Source organism: Muscardinus avellanarius (assembly GCF_963383645.1).
Source record: "Muscardinus avellanarius genome assembly, chromosome: 12".
In the NCBI taxonomy this organism is placed as follows: domain Eukaryota; kingdom Metazoa; phylum Chordata; class Mammalia; order Rodentia; family Gliridae; genus Muscardinus; species Muscardinus avellanarius.
This window is the reverse complement of record NC_137798.1, coordinates 57,428,921-57,452,831: the sequence shown is the minus strand read 5'-3', so window position 1 is coordinate 57,452,831 and position 23,911 is coordinate 57,428,921. Positions and strand designations below refer to the sequence as shown.

The following is a 23,911-nucleotide window of genomic DNA, read 5'->3' as shown; positions in this document are numbered from 1 at the left end:
GAGAACTAAAACAAAACTTTCATAATATTGTTTGTTTTGATTGCTGGTACTGGGTATTGAACCCAGGACCTCAAGGATGGTAGGCCAGCACTCTTGCACTGAGTTACGTCTCTGGTCATTTTTCCAATTTATATTGAGACAAAGTCTCACAGAGTTTCTCAGGCCAACTTCAAACTTGTGATCCTGCTGCCTCAGTAGCTGAGATTAGAGATGCTTGCCACCGCTCTGGCTGAGCATTTTTTTTTTTTCTTGAAAAGTATGTTACCACTTGGTATTTCTTTGTCCTATCGGCAAAACTCAAAACTATACTTTAAAATTAAACATTGAAAGGAAGAAATGAAAATTTGAAAAGAGCTAGAATGACATGGGGAAGAACCCAGGACAGACCAAAAGCCAGGACTCATTCCTTCTTTGCTGTTGTGTTTAGTTAAATGTGATGCTCTTCTCTAGGCCTAATTTTATCTGCCTAGCAAAATGAAGAGGTCATGATGTGTGCCGGCATATAATGTTGCTTATGAAGTAGTATTCTAAAAACACCTCTGAAGTTCTCTAGTAAATTATAAAACAAGTTTAGTCTAGTGAGAGAGATAGTGCAAGTCCTAAGTGTAGTATCTTTTTAAGATAATCAAACACCATTATCTTTTGGAAGGGTGGTAGGTAGATAGCTGGATAAAGGCAGAGGTAAAAAAAATGCCTTATTCAAAATATGAAAGTAAATTGAATGTCAAAGATGATTCTATAATTGCCAGTGCGTCGAGGTTGTGGCTAATTCAGGCTCCTGGCCTCTCCCTCTTTCTGGTCTGGTTTGGCTCCTGCGCTGTTTATTAACATCCACAGGCAGCGCTGAGATGCCTCCCGGCTCCTCACTGAGACACACACCCTCCGCTGTGGTCTCTACCACCTTCCCGGTAACTAACTCTCTTAAAGTCCACTCCTCACTCATTCTCTCTGACCTTACATTTTTAGCACCAAGAATAATGTCTGCTGCTTAGTAGACACTTGGCTATATGAATTCATGTACAAATGAATAAATAAATGGAGCTTACAAACCAAGCAAACCCAGCCCACCAAGCAAGATGCAGTGAATGTTATCTAGAAGCATCCACAAAGGCATTATGGAAGGCTCGAGAACAGAATTCCACAGGGAATCACAGAACACCTCTGAGGGCAGCATCAAAGGTTAAGAGAAACAAGAACAAAAGATAGCACTGAAATACATGGTATAGTTGGGTGTAGTGACACACGCCTATAATCCCAGCACTTGGGAGGCTGAGCAATAGGATCACAGGTTCAAGGCCAGCCTCAGCCACTTGGCAAGACCCTGTTTCAAAATAAGGAACAAAAAAAGGGCTGAGGATGTAGCTCAGAGGTAGTCTGTCCCTGGGTTCAATCCCCAGTACTAAAGCAAACAAACAAGCCAACCCATAAACAACAACAACAACAAAAACAATAGAGAAAAACAACCAGTTAACAAACAAAAAACACGATACAAATGGTGACTTAACAATATAATAAAAACGCAGCAGAACTGTGTAGGAGAGGCGTTGGGCTCAGATTGTAGGTCCCCTGTTTAGCACACTGAGAGGCAGGGGGTGGGCTGAAGGGGCAGGCGTGGGCTCCGGGGCTGGCCGGCTGCCCTAGTACTTGCCCCCTGACCTCAGGCATACCTGCTTGCCCCGTCTCTCTTTCCTCATCTGTGACATGAGGATAACCCTGGTGCTGGGCGGGAAGACCAGATAGAAGAGAAGAGGGTGAGGCTGAGAGCAGGCAGGAGGCCTTTCAGTCATCCAGTGTCTAGCACAGTGCCTCGCTTTAGTGGATAGTTCATAAACCAATAAGTGAATGAAAAACATGAGCAAATGTTCCAGAGAGATGCTAAATACCAGGATTATAAACTACGGCAGTGCCTGTGGGAATGGACCATTGAATTTCGCTACGTGCTTTTTACTCTGAAAGAGGTTTCAATGAGGAAAGTTTGAAATTTTTAGCAATTTATTTTTTATTTTATTTTATTTTTGCGGGTCTGGGGAAAGAACCCAGGGACATTTGACCTCCGAGCTACACCCCCTGCCCTATTTTTTATTTTTTATTTTGAAACAAGGTCTCACTAAGTTGCGGAGGGCCTCACTAAGTAGCTGAGGCTGTCTGTGAACCACGATCCTCTGGACTCAGCCTCCCGAATACTGGGATTACAAGCGTGCGCCACCGCGCTCGGCTTTAGCAGTTTATTAAGTGATTTTGTTTGTTCAACCTGTGCCAGTTGAGCCAGGCGTGGTGGCATATGCCTGTAGTCCCAGTACTTGAGAGGCTGAGAGGAGGATTGCAAGTTCAAAACCAACCTCAGCAACTTAGGGAGGCCCTCTGCAACTTAGTGAGACCCTGTTTCAAAAATAATAAAATAGGGCTGGGGGTGTAGCCTGGAGGTAGAATGCCCCTGGGTTCCATCCCCGGTGCTACACACACATAAAATTAATTAATGAATGGGTCAGCATGGAGGCACACTGGGCTTGTAATCCTAGTACTTGGGGGGCTGAGACAGGAGGATTGCAGATTCGTAGCCAGCCTCAGCTATTTAGTGAGGCTCTCCAGAACTTAGTGAGACCTTGTTTCAAAATAAAGAATAAAAAATCGGGCTGGGGATGTAGCTAGAAGGTAGAATGCCCCTGGGTTCAATCCCAAGCACCATACACACACACAAAAATTAATGAATGATCGAATGAGTTAGGTACTAGAAGGTGCTAATAATAAGTAATATCATTTATAAAGTTATATTTATGATTTGAAGAGGAAATCCTAAAGAAGATTATGAGTTTTGTGTGTGGGGGGGGTGTCTGGGAATGGAACCCAGAGGCATTCGACCTCCGAACTATACCCCCTGACCTGTATTTTATTCTTTATTTTGAAACAGGGTCTCACTGAGTTGCAGAGGGCCTCCCTAAGTAGCTGAAGCTATCTGCGAACCGTGATCCTCCAGTCTCAGCCTCTCGAATGCTGGGATTACAAGTGTGCATCACTGCACCGGGTTCCAAGATTATGTTTAAAACCAATTTGGGGAAATCCTGAGATGGAGGGCAGTCCTTTCTGCAGGATGCTGAGCTGCTTTCTATTCCTTTTTTCTTGTGTTTGCTTGTTGTTTTAAGGATGTTTCAATGACTTTTTTTCACAGCTGAACACTTTCCAGGCAGTGTTGGCATATGACCAGTCTGATACCTACGCCCTCTTTCTCTATCCTGCCAATGGCCTTCGTTTCTACGGAACCCGCCCCAAAGAGTCTTACAATGCCCAGCTCCAGCTCCCGGCTCGCGTGGGTTTCTGCCGCGGTGAGACCGATGACCTGAAGCAAGAAGGACCGTATTTCAGCGTGACGAGCAATGAGCAGTCTGTGAAAAATCTCTACCAGTAAGTAGCATGGAGCTGAATGAAGGTCTTGGCTGTTTCAACATAAGGACATTTAGGAAGGAGCCAAACTTGAGAGGCCGCAGACCATTAAATAATAGCTTGGTGGCTTCTAAGAAAGGCCCCGAGTCGAAACCAGGACCCTGGATTGGACCCTGGGAGGCTTAAATTCTCTAAGATATAAAAGGTCCTTTATTTTCCTTGCCCTGTTGGGTATAAATACCAGAAACAGAGCAGTGTGTGTGTGTTTGTATATTTGCGGAACCACTGAGGCTTACTTTGAAAAACATTATCTTGGAACCACATAAAAATATCCAGTAATATACTGCCTAGATGGGAGTCTTTTTAGGTTAATCATTTCACAGGAGGATTTAGTCTCTTGGACATTTACTGTTAAAAATTAAATTAAAGCTGGGTGTGGTGGTGCACTTCTGTGATCCCAGTACTTGGGAGGCTTGAGACAAGAGGAAAACAGGTTCAAGATCAGCCTTAGCAACTTAGTGAGACTCTCAACAACCTAGTGAGACTCTGTTTCAAAACAAAAATAAAAAAGAATGGGATTGTAGCTCAGAGGTAGAATTCCCTTGGGTTTAATCCCCAGTATCACATGCATGTGTGCGTGCGCGCGCGCGCACACACACACACACACACACACACACACACACTATAATAAGAATACTATTTTTAAAAATCAGATTGTAGATTTTTTGGGTATTTTGGATTGAAAACTAGGATGCTCTACCTTCAAGCTACACCCTAATCCCCCACCCCCGTTTTTTGTTTTGAAACAGGGTCTTGCTAGGTTGCTGAGAGTCTAGATACATTGCTGAGGCTGGCCTTGAAACTTCAATCTTTCTATTTTAGCCTCTCAAGTACCAGAGTTACAGGCAATGCAACACTGTGCCTGACTGGATTGGTAGATTTTTAGAAGTCTCAAGATTTCTTTATGGTTTTGTTACCTGAAACCATAGTGGTTGCTTTTCCATGGGGTTCCCAGAGCTGAGCCCATTCTTTTGTCCCATCCGAGGCTTACTCCACTACAGCAATATTAAACATAGGCGCCTTTTGTCCACCCAGTTAGGGCCAGTGTGAATTTTATTAACCCTGGTGTTTTAGGCTTTGTTTGTTTTTTTGTTTTTGCTTTTATCCCTTTCCGGAATACTGGTCCAGAAACCAGACAGAACACATTTGTTACTTCCTTTCCTCTCTTAACTGCTTCTCAGGGCTTTTACTTTATTTTTTTCTTTTGTGGTACTAGGGATTGAAACCAGGGGCTTTTAACCTTTGAGCTACACCCCCGGCCCTGTTTTATTTTTTTATTTTGAAATAGGGTCATGCAAAGTTATCACGTCCTGCTGCCTCAAACTTGGAATCTTTCTGTCTCAGCATCTCAAGTGCTGGTATTACAGGTGTGCTCCACTGCGTCCGGCTGTGTCTAGGTTTTGTTAAACCATTCCTGGGTACAGACACATCTTACTCTTGTGCGTGACATGTGCTCTGCTCAGCTACCAGAGAGTAGGCATTATAACCACATAAGGTTTTTCAGAGCTGACATTTATTGAGAGCTTATTATTTGCTAAGTATTCTGCTAAATATTTTCCAGATGTTATCTTGATTAAAACTCACCAAGATCACAGGAAACCAGTACCCCTGTTTTCTCAATTTTATGAAGAAGCTTGAGGAAGTTGTCAGTTACTATGATCTGAGTTGAGTGGTCAAGCCACAACCCCAGCACAGGCCTGGAGTGCTGAACCACTTACTCTATTTTATGCTGAGTCCTTGTCTTCTTTCCCATTCTGTGACCCACCTTGGGCATTTTTAGGTCTCCATCTAGGCTGCCAGTCTGTCTATTCTCTGGAGCAAATCCTGTTCCTGGCTTGATCTCCCTCCTCTCCAAACTCCTCTTCTACTCAGGAGCTTACAGATGCATCCTTCCTTCCTTCCTTCCTTCCTTCCTTTCTTCCTTACCGGAGATTGAACCCAGGGTTATTCTACCTTTGAGCTACAGCCCCATCCCTACTTTATTTAATTTTTTAAATTTTGAAACAGGATCCTACTAAATCGTGGAGGACCTTGCTAAGTTGCTGAGGCTGGCTGCAAACCTGTGATCCTCTTGTCTCGGCCTGCCAAGTACTGGGATTACAGATATGTGCCATCATGCTGGGCTTTGTTTTTATCTTTGATTCTTACCAGAAATCTCTGAGTTGCCTGAGGAGAGAAGAATAAGATATGGGGCCAAAGAGACTCATAGAGGGATGTTTTTGGTGTAATCCATGTTTAACATAAAAAAAATAATGTACAGCCATTGCAGAATAGAGTGAAATGAGAGTAAACCTCACCCAAAGCACTACTTCAGGTGTTAACTAGTGTTATCAATTTTTCCAGAATTTTAGGTATATATCAGAACTTTTAAAAGCCAGTAGTACTAAGTAGGTCTTGTGCACAGGACCCAGGACAGGCATTTTATGTGGTTTTCTATACTTAATCTTCCTAATAATCCAGGCGCGAAGGCATTATCTCATTTTGTAGCCTGCTTTTCCTTTCTGGGAAATAAATTAAGTTCCATCTCACAATAAACTCAAACTGGCTGCTTTATCATAATGTACAATGACAAAAACCAGGATAGTGATTTGTATTTCATTAGAAGGCAATTTTATGTAGCTTTTATCTGCTACTACTTGTATATTCCTACCTTTGAAGCATTTATAGTTTTGTTTCTAAGTTCAAGAGGAAATTTCATAGCTGTAGCATTTCTAATGTGGTAATAAAGTCAATATCCTAGACCTCTAGGATTTTCTTATTTTCTTTCTTTCTTGCTTGCTTGCTTGCTTTTTCTTTTTGGTTTTGGAGTTAAACTCAGAGGCATTCTACCTCCTAACTACACCCTCAGCCCTATTTTATTTTTTATTTTGAAACAAGTCTTGTTAAGTTACTGAAGCTGGCCTCACACTTGCAATCCTTTGTTTTAGCTTCCCAAGGACTGGAATTACAGGTGTGCGCAACCACACCTGGCTTCTCATGTTTTCTGTGGTTTCCCTTATTTGTTTGCTGAAAAACACTAACATTGTTTCTTATGAACATACTCTCTGTACATAGCATATTGCAAAAAGATTGCAGTTTTGCTCTTTTTTACTTTTCCCCCGAATTAACTACAAGAGCAGCAGCAGCTGTGTATTTGTACACTCACAAATACACATACAAAGCGGGGCATGGTGGCACACGTCTTTATTCATAGTACAGGGGAGGCTGAGACAGAAAGGATTGCAGGTTGGAGACCAGGCTCAGCAATATAGCAAGACTCTGTTAGATAAATAAGTAAGTAAATAAATAAATAGGCTGAGGGTGTAGCTCAGTGGTAGAATACACCTGGCCTTGGTCCCCAGAACAAAACAAAACAAAAAATCTGAGAGAGAATTTTAAAGGCCATTTAAAAATATTATTACTCTAGAAATTGAGGGGAACATGATGAATTATTCAAAAGAGCAAAGATCTCTTGTTCTTATACAATTCAGTACATTTTATTATTTTATTAATTATGTACTCTTATTCTTAATTTCTGACTACTGAAGAAATTTTATTACATGAGAGAATTTGAGGATGTATTTTATACAAACACCTGCTGATTAAAAGAGCTGGTATATTTAAGCTAGCCAGATCCTTACTATAAGCTCAAGCTTTCTCTTATCTATAGCAATCATACTTGTACTTGTTCTCTTCAGAGTGTATCACTGACTCTAAAATAGTGACTTATTAGGATATTTGGAAGATATCCTAATATCAGGATATTAGGATACATGGAATTGATGTTTCTCTCTAGTGAAGAAAATGGGCGATTGGTGTTCAGATATTTCTGCAAATACTTCTCATCGAGGATGTCTTTTGTTTTGACTAAGCTACATTCTTATTTTGTCCTTCACTTAGTTTTGCATTTGATTGAAATCTTTTAGACTTGGACATTTACATTTTTTTTGAATTTTTAAAAACGGATTCATTGTTCTTGATGGATTAGTTGCAAATACAATTGGTCCATGTGAAAAAATAATGAAATGTCTTCAGCTTTCCAAAGAGTGATATTGATAATCCAGATGCTGACTGGCATCTGTGTTTTTGCTTTCCGACCTAATAAAATGTCTAAGTCTAGAGGAAGGGCTTCGGTGTTATCACTGAAATCAAGTCCAGGCTTTACCAATGATTAGTTACGTGATCTTAAGATTAGCCAACCTCTCAAAACCCATTTCTCCCCCAGTAAAATTAGGCATGGTCCCTGGCCCTCCATTGCAGTATAGTGCAGAATATTAAGTACTTGGCACAGGAGCAGATACATAACCAAAGCATATAGAGGTCATTATTGCTTAAGTGTTTGGTGAAGGGTTTTAAGAATAAGTTTTCTGAACCCTGTTACAAGTTTTTAGACAAGTAGAGGAGAGATACATTATTCCCATATCCCCCTATTTGTTTTCAAATAGCCAAATTTTAGATGAACATTTGAGTTGTAGAGCAGATTTATAACATGATGGTCTGCTATTCAAAACATAATGTTAAATAAAAGGTAATTTATATCAAAATTCCAGTATATTCCTTTTAGCTACCTTGCAAATAGGGTTTTATTTGGTGTTAAACACCAGGGGAAATCCTGAGTCTGATCTTAATAGTCTCTCAGTTTTGAAACAAATCGCCTGCTTTTGCAGGAAGGAGTGTGAATGGACATTTTTGTAACGGTGAACTGTTTCCTTTCTATCTAGACTAAGCAACCTGGGGATTCCTGGAGTGTGGGCATTTCATATCGGCAGCAGGTTCCCCCTGGACAACATCAGGCCTGCAGCGGTTGATGGGGACCTTCCCACTGCCCGTGCTTCCTTAGGCAAAGCTGCAGCCTTAGAAAGTGACTTTGCTGACGATGATTTGGATTATTATGATGAGAACGAGGAAGAAATCGAGTACCCCCCAGGTGAACCAGAGGAGGCCCTGGATGACCACAGCAGGGTCAACGTGTCCTTCCAGTCAAAAGCCGACCGGGATCTCTTAGGAGGTGGCATCTCTCCTCCGGACGCTGGTCTGGCTTCCCCTCTCCCTCACCCAGTGCCCAGTGACTGGCCATCCCATCCTGAAACAGAATCTGCTACCTTGGACCCTCACACCAGAGAAGGAGTGTCTCTAGGGGAGGGAGAGGCCCCGGATTTAGAAGGCCAAGGGGAGCCTGTGGACCAGACAGAGATTCGAACCTCAGGTCCACCAGAGGTTGATGGAGCCCCCCTAGTTCCTTCCCAGGAAGGCCCACCGCCCTACCCTGGAAACAGAAGCATCCAGCCCTACCCAGATGGAGGGACCACGCCTTCAAAACCAGATGCCTCTGTAACCCATCCTGAAGGGGAAGTTGTGCAAGGTCATACTCCAGACCTGAGTCCAGGGAGGTACCGGGTAGGAGTGGAGGACGGCACCGGTTCCAACATCCCAGGTGAGTGCATCAGAAAAACAGGCGCTAAGATTGCATCTGAAAAACACTGGTAGAGTCATACTTTTTCTCTCAAGCGAGTAGGCGAAAAGTTTAGCTAGAAGATTGGAAACTGATTTTTACTCCCTGTGCTGCAGGAGATAAATTCTCTTTGCCAAATAAATCTTGGCAGGAGGTTCTGGTTGGAGTCTCTTGACCATTAATAATGTGTTTTAAAAAAAAGAGGCCTCATGCAATGAGAGGGGAAGAGCTGGGCTGCCGGTGCCAGCTACGCTCTCAAGTGTAATGAAATATTTCAGCTTGAGAGTTCAGCAAAGGTGAAACATTCTGTAGCCTCGTGCACAGTTCGGTGGGCGGAGGGCCCGGCGGGTGCTTGGGCTTGGAGTCATGAATGGGGTTGGCTCCCCAGAGCAGGCCAGAGTCACAGCAGCCTGTGGGACAGCCCTTCCGCTGCCCTGGGTTGGACACATGTGTGGTGTGTGGGCGAAAGAGGCTCTGGGGAAAGGAGATGGAGGCCCACCTGTGTCTGCTGTCATTTCTGGTTCATGGCTATGCAGCTGGGTCTCCTTGGAGACTTGTCCTTATTTCATGACTCACTGAGCGGAGCAGGAGGCAAGAGGGGAAATGTGAGGAGAGGAAGGAGCCCCTGTGGCCTTCTCTTCCTACTGGAGACTTGTCCTGGCGGCTTCTTGTCCCCCACCAGGGATGTAGAGACTCAGATGGGAAACTGACTACAGATGTATTGCGCTTGTTCCAGGGACTGCACATCTGACCTCTACCAGGAGGGAAGAGCTCAGAGGCAGAAGTTTTCTTCTGAATTTTCTTTTCTTTTTCTTTTTTTTAATCTTTTCTGTTTTTCTGTCCCTTTTGGGTCAGAAAACCTGCTGACTTAGCAAAGAAGGCCTTCTATTCTGCTGTGGCATTGATCTGTAGGATTTCTCTTGGGAAAGGACTTATTTCAAGAGGGAAGAAAATATTTTGTGACTAATGTGGCATTGTGTAATAATTAGAGGAAAAGCGTTGGTGTCAGATTTGAATTTGAATCCTGGCTGCCTCAAGGCGGCTTGTATAACCCCCAAGCCTCTGTTTTCTCATGAGTTTATTAGGTGTATTAAATGAGGAATACTTAGTGGCCACACTGATAGGCTCTAAAAAATAAATAGGAGCTGGACATGGTGGCTCACGCTTGTAATCCCAGCACTTGGGAGGCTGAGACAGAAGGATCGCACAGGTTCAAAGCCAGCCTCAGCTACTTAGTGAGGCTCTCAGCAACTCAGTGAGACCCTGTTTCCAAATAAAGTATAAAATAGGTCAGGGAGTATAGCCCAGAGATAGAAAGCCCCTGGGTTCCACCTCCAGTACCACCAAATAAATAAGTAAATAAATAAGAGCTACTGTTACTAGTTTTAGAAGATTTAAAACAATGGGAATGGGGTAGAGGATGGGTAGAGAATGAAGAAAGTGCTTATTTAATAGTTTTGCCTTAATTTGTGTCTAAGGGGCCAGGGTTTTATGGCTGACGATGAGGGTTTTATTGGAAGGCTGCTGAACCTTCATGTCCTTTTAACAATCTCCAGAATGTTCAGTATGAGTTCTCTGTATCTAAAGAGATTTTTAAAGCCAAGTATCAAAGCTTTTCACAAAGGGATTTTGAGATAAAGATACATTCCTTGATGGTCTTTCATGTATGGTTGGTGATTTCCTGGCCTGGGAAGAGCTTGGGAATATTAAAAAGCAGCTCTATCACGTCATCTTAGTGAAGACCTAAAGAGAAGCTGCACGCCCTGCTTTGAGCTGTGAGGGGCTGAGCTCACTGCGTGACAGCGTGGGGCGTTTGCCGTGGAGAACTGAAGGCAGCGGCCTCATCCCTTGCAGGCACGAGTTGTGATAGTTATCAACAGCTGAATGTAGCCCATGACTGACAGCTGGAAATGGCAAAATATATATGAAAAATCTGAGGAATACATGGAGACATTTGAGGGGAAAAATTAATTAGAAGTTTTTAAGTCTTGGAGGAGAAAAGAAATAGCCTTTTTTAAATAAAAGGAATGTTAGGAAGATGTGTGAAGTATAGAAATATGCAGTTGTTAAATACCTTTTTTGTTATTGTTTTTGGCCAGCAGTGGATTTTTTTTCCCTCAAATAAAACTTTGGTACCCCAGAGGTGCACAGGGGGTGGTGGGCTCACTCTGGGATGCTGATGGCTTGAAGTAGCAAAGACCCACAGAGAACATCACTTCTATGGACCAACATCAACTCGGCCTTTTCCAAGAGCCTGGGTTTTGGTGCTTGGTGGACTTGGCCTTGATCCCACACCCTGCTTTGTGGTTTTAGGCAAGACATGTACTCTGCTGACCCCTGTTTTCCTCTACTATAAGCTGGAGATATCACAGATCTCATTACATAGTTATGAAAATTAAAACTGGGCATGCGAAGCACCACATCCACTACATTTTAGCTTCCCCTTTTAGCTTATAGTACTTATCTTGCCAAACCAAGAAATTAAGGTTTAAAGGCCCAGAAAAAAAAATTATCTTTTTAATATTTTTCATCAAAGGGATTTTTTTTATAGACTTTTAAATTTCAGAAAGCTAGATTTTTTTTTCAGATTATGCCTACACCAGGCAATACTGCCCCAGATGCACTCCGGTCTGGCCCCCAGCATGCTTATTTGCTTTGTTTGGTTCTCATAGACCACAGAACCAGCAACTTGGTAGACGTGTGAGCCTCCTTTCTCTGAGGTGTCTTGTTTCTGCACAGAGCTCCAGCAGCTTTTTGTGAACCCCAAAAGCTACCCTGGTACCCACTACAGTGCACTTTTCTCTGAACTAGGCACTACTGGCAGTTTTCACGAGTACTTATGAAGGGCCCACTGATCCTCCAAGCAGGGACTTTGCTTTGGACTAGATGGTCGTATTACTCAGAATTGCCGCCAAGGTAGAGCCTGTTGTCCTTCCCGTGTAGTAGAGGCAGAAGCTAAAGGCGGGAGAGATAGGGTAACTTGCTCTACATCTGAGAGGTAGCCCAAGACTGCCAAAGACATGCAAGAACGAGAGGAAGCGGTGAGGTCCCGGCGAAGGCAGCAGCTGCCTGTCCTGCAGCCAGGGAAACCTCGGAGGAAGGAGGAAAGGCTTGGCTGGGCCTTGGGGGTCTGAAGTAAGAGAGAGAGCAGAGAAAAGAAAGGAGGGAAGAGAAGGGAGGAATGAGAGGGGTTGCCAGAGGGGGCTTTGGCACCTGGGTGTGAGCAGCCAGGAAGCGGGTTGACTTAAGTACGGAGTCAGATGATCTCAAGCCTGCTGAGGAGCTACTATACAAAGATGAATTTAATCTTGGTCCATTTGATGAACTAGAATGTGAGAGTGACAGCCCTTGGGATCCTCTTCTCTCCACTTGGGTGGCAGGGTGCTGGGAGGGCCCGGCTTGAGCGGGGTTCCCATGGCTCCACGCTCGCTCAGGCCTCGTGGGGGGCTGCAGGAGCGGCTGTTCACTGGGAGTCCACCCTGGGATGAGCTCCTGCAGGTGCCGTGCCGGTCCAGCCCTCGGGCCCCATGCTCTCCACGCATCACTGGGTTGCTGAGGCCTGCGAGAAAATGGAAGCCCCAGATCTGGGATGACGCCTGCATGGGAGATACCTTGGTAGGGCTCTGTTCCTTCTCCAGAAGTGGAGAGAGCCTGCTGGCGTCTGGACAAATTATGTAAATCGTCACCCCGAAGGTCCTCATCACTGCACACCATACACACATCAAACATGAACAGCCATGCAAACAGGGGTGAGGGAGAGCACACCGCTGCTTTTTATTACAAAGGGGGTATAGTTTTCTCTCCAGTCTGTCAATCTAGGAGGTGGGGAACCATAGGCCATAGGCAAAAAACAGTCCTCCAGTAAAGGGTTGGCTCTTTTTCCTGAAGTAGCAATCAAAGTTGCTAAAAAGCAGGACCTCGCCACCACGGGGCAGTCCGTGCAGGATGCCCTCCATGACCCCATGATGATGAACTTGTTCCATACCCTGGAACAGGCTGGACCAGAGCCCTCATGGAGAAGGGCAGGCCGGCCAAGGGCTGAAGATGAGGGCTTATGTGTTTCTGGGAAAATGAAGATTGAAGGATGGGTCAGAACAGTGCAGCGGAGGAGAATTTTCCATTTCCATTTAAACTCCCAATTAGGACAAGCCTCAAGTACTTTGGCCACGCCTTTGCCTCACCCCATTTTTCTTTCTTTTAAAGGAAGTGAGAAGATTAAAAAAAAAGCATTAAATGAAAAATAGAAGTGAGATTTAAATATTTTTTCATGTTAAGATTTCTTTAGCAATTATCAAACCTCTGTTAAATCTGTGACCAATTGAGCTCATTCCTGCCTGGCAGCCTCAGCCTGTGGCTGTGTGCAGAAATGCAGGCAGATTCCACTCTGTACCATTTTGGCTCCGGGACTGGAGCTCCCTCGCAGTGTGGAGCCCAGAGGGTCTGGCAACAGCCTTCCCATGGGGCTCAGGTCAGAAGAGGAAGCTATGGAAGGAAGACGTATTTATTGCCTGGCCTGATGGTACGTGCCTATAATCCTAGTACTTGGGAGGCTGAGGCAGAGGATTGCAGGCTTCTGGCCAGACTCAGCAACTTAGTGAGAGCCTGTTCAAAAGAAAAAAGTGCTGGAGGTGTAGCTCAGAAGTAGAACGCTCCTGAGTTCAATCCCAGTACAAATTCTTCTTCCCATCTCCCAAAATAAAACAAGTGACATTTCTCAAAAGTATGGGCTCTAGTCCACTGTCCAAAGGCACCCGGGCCCTGGTTAAGAACACTGATTTCCTCTCTTTCTTCTACCTTCTAAACCAGAATCAACATTGCGTAGGCGATTCTGATGCTCACTGTGTCCTGGAAAGAGTGTGGGATTTAGAGCCAGAAGGTTGGCCTCTGTTTTCTCATCTGTAAAATGGAGCTAATGTCTCTTACCAGAATAGGAAAAAGGTGTGGTGGTAATACATCCAAACAGTGATGTAAAGAGGATACAAATGGCCCCTTGCTGTTTGGAAATGCTTACTGAACATCTCATCCCCTGGTACCCAGGCCTTGATTCCCAGACCTCAAACCGTGCAGCATCTTCGACTCTAATAAAAATTCTCGCAGAAACTTGAGACACCATGTTGGCAGGAAGTCTGGATTTTCCTGTGCTGGCTAGCTAGGCATGCGTGGTATCGCATCTCTAGTTCCGTTTCTCCCACTTTATCAGGGAAGGGCCTGGCCCTGTGCTTCTCTTCCCACCACAAAGAATCTTCACGTTACATCCTCGTGGCTTGATGTCCAACGGGGTCACGAGCACCGTGCTCTCCTTTTCAGAGAGATGGCCAGGAATGAATACAAGAGCACCCCTGATGTCCCACCTGCCCCGGCCGCTGCTAAGGGTCAGATTAAACTCATTAGCCGAGTTAACGAGGAAGCTCTGGCTGAGAAACAGGAGGCTTGTGAACATCCTTGGGGGTTGCCATCAGTTGCCAATAGACTCCTTTGGAAGGGCTGAGGTGCAGGAGTCCCCACCCCCACCCAGAGGGCTGGAATTGGCAGGCTCAAGGCAGGCCTCACTATTTGCATCTGGAACAAGCATCTCAGGTGACCCTGATGTAGTGGCCGCGACTCCGCAGGAGAGGAGAGGGACGCAGCTTTCCTGTGGGGCCTTGAGGGGCACTGCGCTGAGGGTCAGTTGCAGGTAAGGCTGGGAGGATTTTCCGACGTCCTCACCAGTGGCCAGAGCTCCATCCCCGAACCTGCCCTCCATTGGAAGCGCAATGCTACCTTCCAGTGCCCCGGGCCAAGACTCCAGTGCCACCCTGGACTTCCCTCTCTTTTTGTCTCACACCCCACTTCTGATCCATCAGCCAACCATTTTGGACCTGCTCAAAGTACCCCAGATCTGTTGCCCTCTCGTGTGTGTTACTGCTAGCACTTTTTACTACCAAGGCATCACTTCTTCCTGACTTTTCTCTTTGTGGTACTGGGGATGGAAGCCAGGGGCATTCTACCTCTGAGATATACCCTCACCCCTATTTTATTCTTTTATTTTTTGAAACAGGGCCTCCCTAAATTGTTGAGGCTGGCTTTGAACCTGTGCTCCTCCTATCTCAGCCTCCCAAGTACTGGGATTATAACTGCGCCACACGCCCTGCTTCCTTCCTGGCTTAAGTCCATTCTGGCCACTTTTCTACTTAGAACTCTTCAGCATCTTCCCATCTCACTCAGACTAAAGCCCAAATCCTTCCCGAGACCCCGTGTGAATGGCCCAGGCCAACTTCTGCACCTTCCTGTTTCAGAGCGAGTGCCTGCTCCCACCTGCCCATGAGGCTTATTCCCTTGTCTCACATTTCTGCCCCAAACTCATATTCTCTCAAGGTCCATGCAGTTTAAAAGAACAAGAGGAACCATTGCGGTGGCCCACACCTCTAATCCCAGAACTTGGGAGGCTGAGATAGGAGGATGGCAGATTCCGGGCTAGTGTGCCATAACTTAGGGAGACCCTGTTTCAAAATAAAAAAATGAAATAGGACTGAGGATGTCCCTCAGTGGTAGAATGCCCCTGGGTTGAATTCCTAGTACCACATAGAATGGAAGGAAGGAAGGGCCGGCACCTGCCCCCTCTAGCCCTGCTGAATTTCTCTTCACACATCCATGAGTACTGAATACTTTACTTGTTCAAGGACCGCTGCCCACGAGAATGTAGGCTTCAGAACAGGAATTTTTGTCTCTTTTTGGTCCCAGCTCTATCCCTGATCTCTGAGCCAGCGCCAAGGCTAGAAGACGTGCTAAGTTAACATTCATCCAGTTATTGAATAAATGAAGGAAAACTGCAAGAGGCCTTTGCCTTTCACCTAACAAGCTGCCATTTTAAGTGTTAAGTGTGTAAATCTGTGTGTGCCCCTTGTTACGGATTGGGAGAATATGGTTTGTGGAAACTGTTTCCTGGGAACCCCTGCGAGGGTCCCGGACACACTTTCCCCCAACCCATAACAAAATCCAAAACGACTCCAAACAGAAGAAAAACCATGGATTCTTGTCCTAAGCTAAGAATAAATATGCATAGCTTGGACAGTTGCTGAAGATTTAAAGAAGTTTATTAGAAAGATAGAAATACAGAAAATAGAAATATAGCCCCATGCCAAAATGGCATGGGGGGGTGACTCGAAATGAATACTCCAACGGGCTTACACGTGGACTCGGCCTTTTATACCCATAACCTCAATCTTGTTTGCGTGACTCTAATGTAGTGAACGCCCCTGTAAGGTACCTCCCCCAGCAAGGTGTCTTCTATCATGAAGTCGACCCCTCCTACCATCTTAGCTGGCTTATCCAATCATGTAGATCTGTCTTTAGATAGAGATAGGCCTAGTTCTCCTCTCCTATTGACTGGTTAATTGCTTTGAGCTAGGTTAATTTACATTGGAATAGCTGTCTGTTTAAGGGCAGAAATCAAGTCCTTTCTTTACCCATGTCTGCCGCCATTTTGACACAACTATTTTGAAATATATCAATTATTTTCTTTTGAAATATATTAATAATCAGAGCTTTCCCAAATCTTCCTAGGCCGTTTCCAATACCGGTACACCCCTGGGCGCGAGGTCAGGTGGGGAGGAGGTATTATAAAGGAGCAAACTCACTCCTTTCTCTTTTGTGGCTGCTACGGGCTGCAAGGCAAGTGTGTGCTCAGCTAAGTGAGTTCCATTCTAAAAATACAGTTTTCCACTGAAAAGCCATCTGAGAAGACTCAGGTGAGTTTATCAATAACTAGTTAATCATCATAAGTATAGTACGCACCTGATAGTAGGCTTTTGTAGAACACTCAGTGTGCTGTTGTAGAAACAGATTGTCTGGTTTCCAATGCACATAAAACCTGTGAGGCCAAGTTCTTAAAACTGAAAAGTCATCATTGCCTGTGTATGTTCCTAGCCGTGTGGCTGTGTCTCTTTTCACCTGTATAAAAGCTATGACCTCGCCTCGTGATTTAGTTCAGTTAGCCCGACTCAGAACGTCTCGTCTCTCCTCCATCTACCTCTCCCTGTTTCCTAGTCCAGTCTTAGAGAAGGAACAGGGCCAAAGAATGAATCTTCACAAAACAATGGAATAAAAGGGAATGCAGTAGAGTTCTACCACTTTCTTCATTTCCAAGCAGAACAGTGTGTACAAGTTGGTTTGATTTGTACTGAATCTTCTGAACATGACTGTCCTGTAGACTTGCAGCCGATCACCTTTAGGCCTTGGTGCTTAGAGGTAGGGTGAGTAAAACACTCTGATTCCTGGCGATGCAGGTGTGAGATAGGGATGATTTTAAAGACAAGGGGGTGGAGATGGTGCATATCCACAGTCTCCTCTCTGCAGAGCCACCTGAAGACACCCAAGCTCCCTCTGAGACCCGAGACCTCCTGCAGCTCCTCCTCCCTCTTGGACTTTTGCCAGGAGTACACTAATGCTATTTCACACTTAGTTGTGACTTTTCCAGATGGAGAAACCTGAGATTTCGACACACTTCAGTTACATTCATTTCTTTTTACTCAGAGTGGTATTCCCCCCACCCACATACACACTTTTCTTAAACCAGCGATAGACAGTGATAATTTTCTCTATGGCAACCTCAATAATATTTTTATCATAATCCATTCTATTTTTTCCTGCCCTGAATTCTGTCACTTTCTTGCTTTTTTTTTTTAAAAAAGTTAATCCTGTCTTTCTCCTATTAAAAAGTGGAATTATGCCTAATTTTCTATTTTTATCAAACTTCAGTTTCTCATCCAAGCCTGCATCAAATCTTTATTCTGTATATTGTTAATCAGATAATCCACTTGAATCAAGATTATCTGTTTGACCTTCAGCCCCTCAGTTTAATGCTGTGTGTGTGTGTGTGTGTGTGTGTGTGTGTGTGTGTGTTCTTAGTTTGAACCCAGGGGCATCCTATTTGTGAGTTATACCCCCAGCCTTTATTTATTTATTTATTTATTTATTTATTTATTTATTTATTTATTGTGGTACTGGGAGTTGAACCCAGAGGCATTCTGCCACCAAGCTGCACCCCAGTCCTATTTTTATTTTTTATTTTGAAACAGGGTCTGACTAAGTTGCAGCAGGCCTCACTGAGTAGGTGAGGCTGGCCACAAACCTGCCATCCTCCTGTCTCAGCCTCCCAAGGCCTGGGAATACAACTGTGCATCACCTCGCCTGGCTTAGATGGCTGCTTTGTAAAAATTTACATAAATAGCTCTCGCATACTGTCTCAAAATCAGTGCTACTGCTCCTCTGACTGTACTTACCTGTACTTTTTCTCAGCATGCTGTGATAGTCACCTGAATGATCTTCTCTGCCTTCTCTTGTCATTAAGCGTGGTTTAAAAAGTCTGACTCACAGCCGGGCGTGGTGGCGCACACTTGTAATCCCAGCATTTGGGAGGCTGAGACTGGAGGATCGCAGTTTGCGGACAGCCTCAGCTACTTAGGCCCTCTGCAACTTAGTGAGACCCTGTTCCAAAATAAAGAATAAAAAATAGGGCAGGGGGTGTAGTTCGGAGATAGAATGCCCCTGAGTTCCATCCCCAGACCTGCAAAAAAAAAAAAAAAAAAAAAAAAAAAAAAAGGTCTTGAGGCTGGCCACGAACCTGCAATTCTCCTGTCTCAAAACTTACCTGCTGGGGACTCAGCCACAAACCCCTGATCACAGTGCCCATACGATGTACATACGATGTATGTACTGCAGTCCCACTGGAGGGTAGTAAAGTGGTTATGATTCTGGTTTCAAAGCTGGGTGTGGTGATACACGCTGTTAATCCCAGTGTTTAGGAGGCTGAGATAGGAGAACTTCAGGTTCCAGGCCAACCTGAGCAACTTAGCAAGACCCTGAAGGGACTGAGGGTATAGCTCAGAGGCAGAATGCTGCTGGGTTCAATACCCAGTATGAAAACAAAGAATACTAGGTTCGGATCCACCTTTACTGTGCACTGCCTGTGTGACTTTAGGTGAGTTATATTAATCCTCTTTGCCTCATTATTTGAAATCCAGGGATTAAAAACAGTGCCTGTGCTGGGCGTGGTGGCACACACTTGTAATCCCCGCGCTTGGGAGGCTGAGACAGGAGGATCACACAGGTTTGAAGTCAGCCTCAGCTACTTAGTGAGGCTTTCAGCAACTTAGTTAAACCCTGTTTCCAAGTAAAATATAAAATAGGTCTGGGAGTATAGCCCGGAGGTAGAAAGCCCCTGGGTTCCACCCTCAGTACCACAAAACAAAAACAAAAACAAAAACAAAAACAAAAAACAAAAACAGTACCTGCAGCTCTCGTGAAAATTAATTTTAAGTTAAAGCTTGTGGAAATGTGTCTGGCATCTTTTAAGCACTATTTAAATGTTAACTTTAATTGCTGTATTTTTATTTGCTAATACAAGTCTTTTACTGGCGGGATTGTTATGTATAAGATGCAGTATCTGCTTCCATCAGTCTGTTTTCTTTTCTTGTCTGACGAGGTGAATATTGATCTTTGGATGTCTTCCTTCCTCTCCTGTTTCCTCCTTTTCAGACCTAGGCCCGGAACACAGTCATGACCTAGTAGGTCACGGCCCCACGTGCACTGCACGCCAGCACCTGTGTCTCCCGCCATACCTCTGTGCCATCCTGCCTTATCTGTGTGCTGGGTCTCTAGCCCACTCCCACTATCCTGGGGACCAGGCAGAAGCAGCACACACAGCCGCTCTGCCTCCTGGTGGCCATATTTGGGATTGGCCTACTCCCCAGTGCCCTGTGAGAAGGCGCCTTGTGTTTACCTGCAACCCCCCAGGTCCCCTCCAGCCACACCCCATTACCTTAACCATTTTCTATATACAATGGCATTGGCTCCAATTCTCCATCTCACTGTAGCACAAATAGACCTCGTTTTCCTTTTATAATGGGTAGAATAAGTGGAAGATGGGGGCAATGGAGCATCAGCTTACTCTGGTCATTGTGGCTTTCTAGAAGGTCTGTGACCATAGCTCATGTTCTCTACTGTTGCATGGAAATCATTTGTGCGCTGTACCCTTCTCAACAGGTCCTGCAGGGATGTGAGACATTCTTTTTTTTTTTCTTTTCTTTTCTTTTCTTTTTGGTGGTACTGGGGTTTCTGGAAACCCTTCTACTTCCGGGCTACACTCCCAGACCTATTTTATACTTTTTATTTGAAAACAGGGTCTCTTAAGCCAGTATCTGGCTTCGAACCTGCGCGATCCTCCTGTCTCCGCCTCCCAAGCGCGGAGATTACAAGCATGCGCCACCACGCCCGGCAGGGATATGAGACATTCTAACAGCTTTATTTTCGGTTTCTTTCTCTCTTCTTCACCCCCTTCTCCCTACACTTATCTTTAAGGTAGCTGTGTATACATTTTTAAAGGCCCTTCCTTCTCAGAAAATAAATTTCTTGGCGGTGAGACCAGCTAGAGGTTACTTTCCAGTCCAGGGTTACCTAAAAGAAGAGACAAAAAGAAGAGACAAACCACCGGGTGTGGTGGTACATGCCTTTAATCCCACTATTTGGGAGGCTGAGACAGGAGGACCTCAGGTTCAAGGCCAGCTTCAGCGATGTAGCAAGACTCTCGGGAACCTAGCAAGACCATTTCAAAACAAAAAATAAGAAGGGCTGGGGGTGTAGCTTGGGGGTAGACTATTCCAAGATTCATCTCCAGTACCAAAGGGGGAAAAAAAAGAATGGTTGGATAGATGTAGACCACAATTGCTAGCCTCCCTTCTTTCTCTTCCTCTCAGCAGGCTGTCACTGTTCAGTTGAACCACACACAATCTTTGACATTTGGCCATTTTTGAACCACAAAACATGGTGGTTTCATAGAGTGCATCCTAACGTGCACTTACCAGTTAGCCTTCATCTTACCACGCTCAGACCACGGCACAGCCTCGTCTTCGCTCACCAAGACCCAAATGGGAGCAGTATGCTGTACTTCTCACCAGAAGAAAAAGCAAGCGAGTTCCCCTGGGTCAAATGTTATTCCTGTCTCTTCAACATCAAAAACCTATTTATTATAATCCAAAGTGATTTATGGAGCAGATGCTGTGGCCGTGACGAAGCTTGGCAGCAGCGATGCTGGAATCACTTTGCCGTCCTAACGCGCGTCTGTTTTGCTTTGCAGTCTCCACAGACGGTGCTGCCGACAAGGAGACCTGTGAACGCAACCACGGACAGTGCTCGCAGCACGCCTTCTGCACGGACTACGCTGCCGGCTTTTGCTGCCACTGCCAGTCCAGGTTTTACGGAAATGGAAAGCACTGTCTGCCAGAAGGTGACTGGTGGGGCGGGGGCTGTTCTTTGGGAATTCCTACTGCCCCCTTGTTTCCCACTCCCCCTGTGAGCTCTTCCGTGTGGACCTTCCCTTCTCTACTCAAAATCAAAGTGCTCACAACTTGCAGATGCTTGATAAATGTTTGAGGAGTAAACATGTTTGGGCTGATTTTCTGACTTGAAGATTATCCAGACTTTTAGAGCCAAAAGGGAGGGGACCGAGTGAGGGAGGATGGTAGAAGAGGTTCATAGATGGATTATTGGTGGGTTAGGGAATCATTAAAATGACCTGCTTAAGAGTGAGTTTGGAATTGTTGGTGGAATTTGTGGGTGGAGTTATTGTTGTACAGCCATGCCCAGCCTGGGTGATGGATTTGCTGTCTCCTAGGGGCACCTTACCGAGTCAATGGGAAGGTGAGTGGCAACCTCCAGGTGGGCTCCACGCCTGTGCACTTCGCCGACGTGGACCTGCATGCTTACGTCGTGGTCAATGACGGCAGAGCCTACACGGCCATCAGCCACATCCCACAGCCTGCGGCGCAGGCCCTTCTCCCACTCATATCCATCGGAGGCCTGTTTGGCTGGCTCTTTGCTTTGGAAAAACCAGGCTCTGAGAATGGCTTCAGCGTCGCAGGTGAGTAGAGCCTGGGAGGGCTGAGAGCGTGGCTTGGCGTTGTGACTCCTGGGGCTGCCTTGAGCTTTTGTGCAGGGAAAGAGGACTAGCTCATTCATGAGTTCACATCTGTTAAGTCTTCTCTCCAGAGTGAGTTGGGTCTGATTTGCCTTTACACAATGGATATATATATATATATATATATATATATATATATATATATATTTTTCAGTGTTGGTCCTGGAGATTGAACCAAGAGACTCTCTACCACTGAGCTATACTCCCAGACCTTTTTATTTTTTGTTTTGAGGCAGGGTCTTGCTAAGTAGTCCAGGCAACTTTCCTGTCTGAGCCTCTTGAGGAGCTGGGATTATAGACATTCACAACTGGGCCTAGCCACTGATTTTTCAAAAGACAGTGCATTTAAATGCTCTTGGCAGCTGTTCAGAAAAACAGGAAGATTCTATTTGGAGCAGTATCCTCCTACCCCAATTTTATGGAGCATATTTGCCGATTCTGTTGGAATTACCAAGTGTAGATTTGTCAAGTTGGGGGTGCCCAGTGTACCTACAGGGCACATGCAGATGTTTTTCCTTTGGAGCGGGAGCCTTTGCTTTTCTCGCACCCCCATGTGCGTGAGGTGTAGCGCTACCGGCCAGTGCTTTCCAGCTCTGACCTGCAGGTCAATCACCTGGCTGGTTTGTGGGACACCGATTCTGATCAGAAGGCCTGGGGAGGCGCCTGCGCCTCCGGCTTCTGTGGGCGATGCCAGTGCTGCTGGTCTAAGGGCCTCCTTTTGACAGCAAGAGTATGGGGAAACACCCTTTGGCTTCTCACCTGAAAAAGCTGGTTTCCTTATAAAGTGCTGTGAGAAAAGCTTTTCTTCTATTTCTAGCTGCAGAGCTCCATAGTTAATAAGATACTGCTTTTAATCAAGATTTGAGTGACTTTGGGTCAAATGTAGCTAGATAAAATATAGAACACCAAATTAAGTTTGAATTTCAGGTAAGTAATGATTTTTTTTGAAATCTTGAGTATGTTCCTAATATTACATGGGGATATATGAAAAATTATATCCATTGTTTATCTGAAATTCAAATTTAACTGTATCTGGTGTGTGTGTGTGTGTGTGTGTGTGTGTGTGTGTGTGTGTTTTACTTGTTTTTGCTAATTTTGGCAATATTAGAGAAAAGTCAAGGATGTTCCCAAGAGTTTATTTCTCACAAAATATAAGCTGCTATCAGAGAAACAGGATGAAGTAAGGCATGGCATGATGCAACCTTAGGGCATCAGCAGCTGGTAGGGCTTAGTCTGGCTATCACATAAAGTATGATTTTTTTAGGCCTCATCTTCAACAGTCGTAGAAAGTGGGAGGAGGAAGTACATACTGGCAATTTACTTTTACAAAATGTATTTGTAAGGAAATGTATTACATAACCTAGTTGTTTATTTTAGCTAATTTGTCACTATCTACTTATTATGGTGCTAAGGATAAAACCCAGGACCTCGTGCATGCTAAGACAGAGCTGTTGCACTGAGCCCAGCCCTGGCCAGTATGGATAATTATTTAAGCAAGGCCTCTTTTAATCCTGTACTGATTTTTTTTTCCCCCTCGTCAGGTGCTACCTTTATCCATGACATGGAAGTCACATTCTACCCAAGAGGAGAGAAAGTTCGGATCACTCAAACTGCCGAGGGACTCGACCCAGAGAACTATATGAGCATCAAGACCGACATCCAGGGCCAGGTGCCCTACGTCCCAGCACACTCCGCGGTCCACATCACTCCCTACAAAGAGCTTTACCATTACTCAGACTCAGGTGCGTGCAGCCAGCGCTCACAGCTCATATACAAAATGGGCGTGGCGCTCATCTCACAAGATGGTTACGAGAACTGAATGAATAACTGCATGGGATGACTTGGAACAGTGCGTGGCACGTCGGATGAGCTCAGTATCATTTTTATCTCTGTTATCCTTATTAGGAAGTAGTGTAAGTGAGCGGAGTGCTGGCCACTATACACGGTATCAGACTTTCAGATAGTAATGATTTAATCAATGGCAGCTGTGTCCCTGGGGGTAGGTAGGGGTGGCATAATTATATGCAGTTTATATTCTTTGGGACATGGGATAATATTTTAATTAGAATTTGTCCCAACACCTTGTTCTA

General features: G+C 44.9%; 1 protein-coding gene across 1 annotated transcript in view; it reads left to right on the top strand.

The window, feature by feature from the left end:
• Positions 1-23,911, top strand: part of NID2 (nidogen 2) — a gene marked incomplete at its 3' end in the record, with an annotated part of 74,407 nt that overhangs the window by 10,164 nt on the left and 40,332 nt on the right. The window contains 5 exon segments of the mRNA XM_080707149.1: positions 3,167-3,399; positions 8,139-8,851; positions 20,982-21,131; positions 21,519-21,764; positions 23,363-23,563. Of these exon segments, the coding sequence (XP_080563275.1) occupies positions 3,167-3,399; positions 8,139-8,851; positions 20,982-21,131; positions 21,519-21,764; positions 23,363-23,563 (1,543 nt within the window).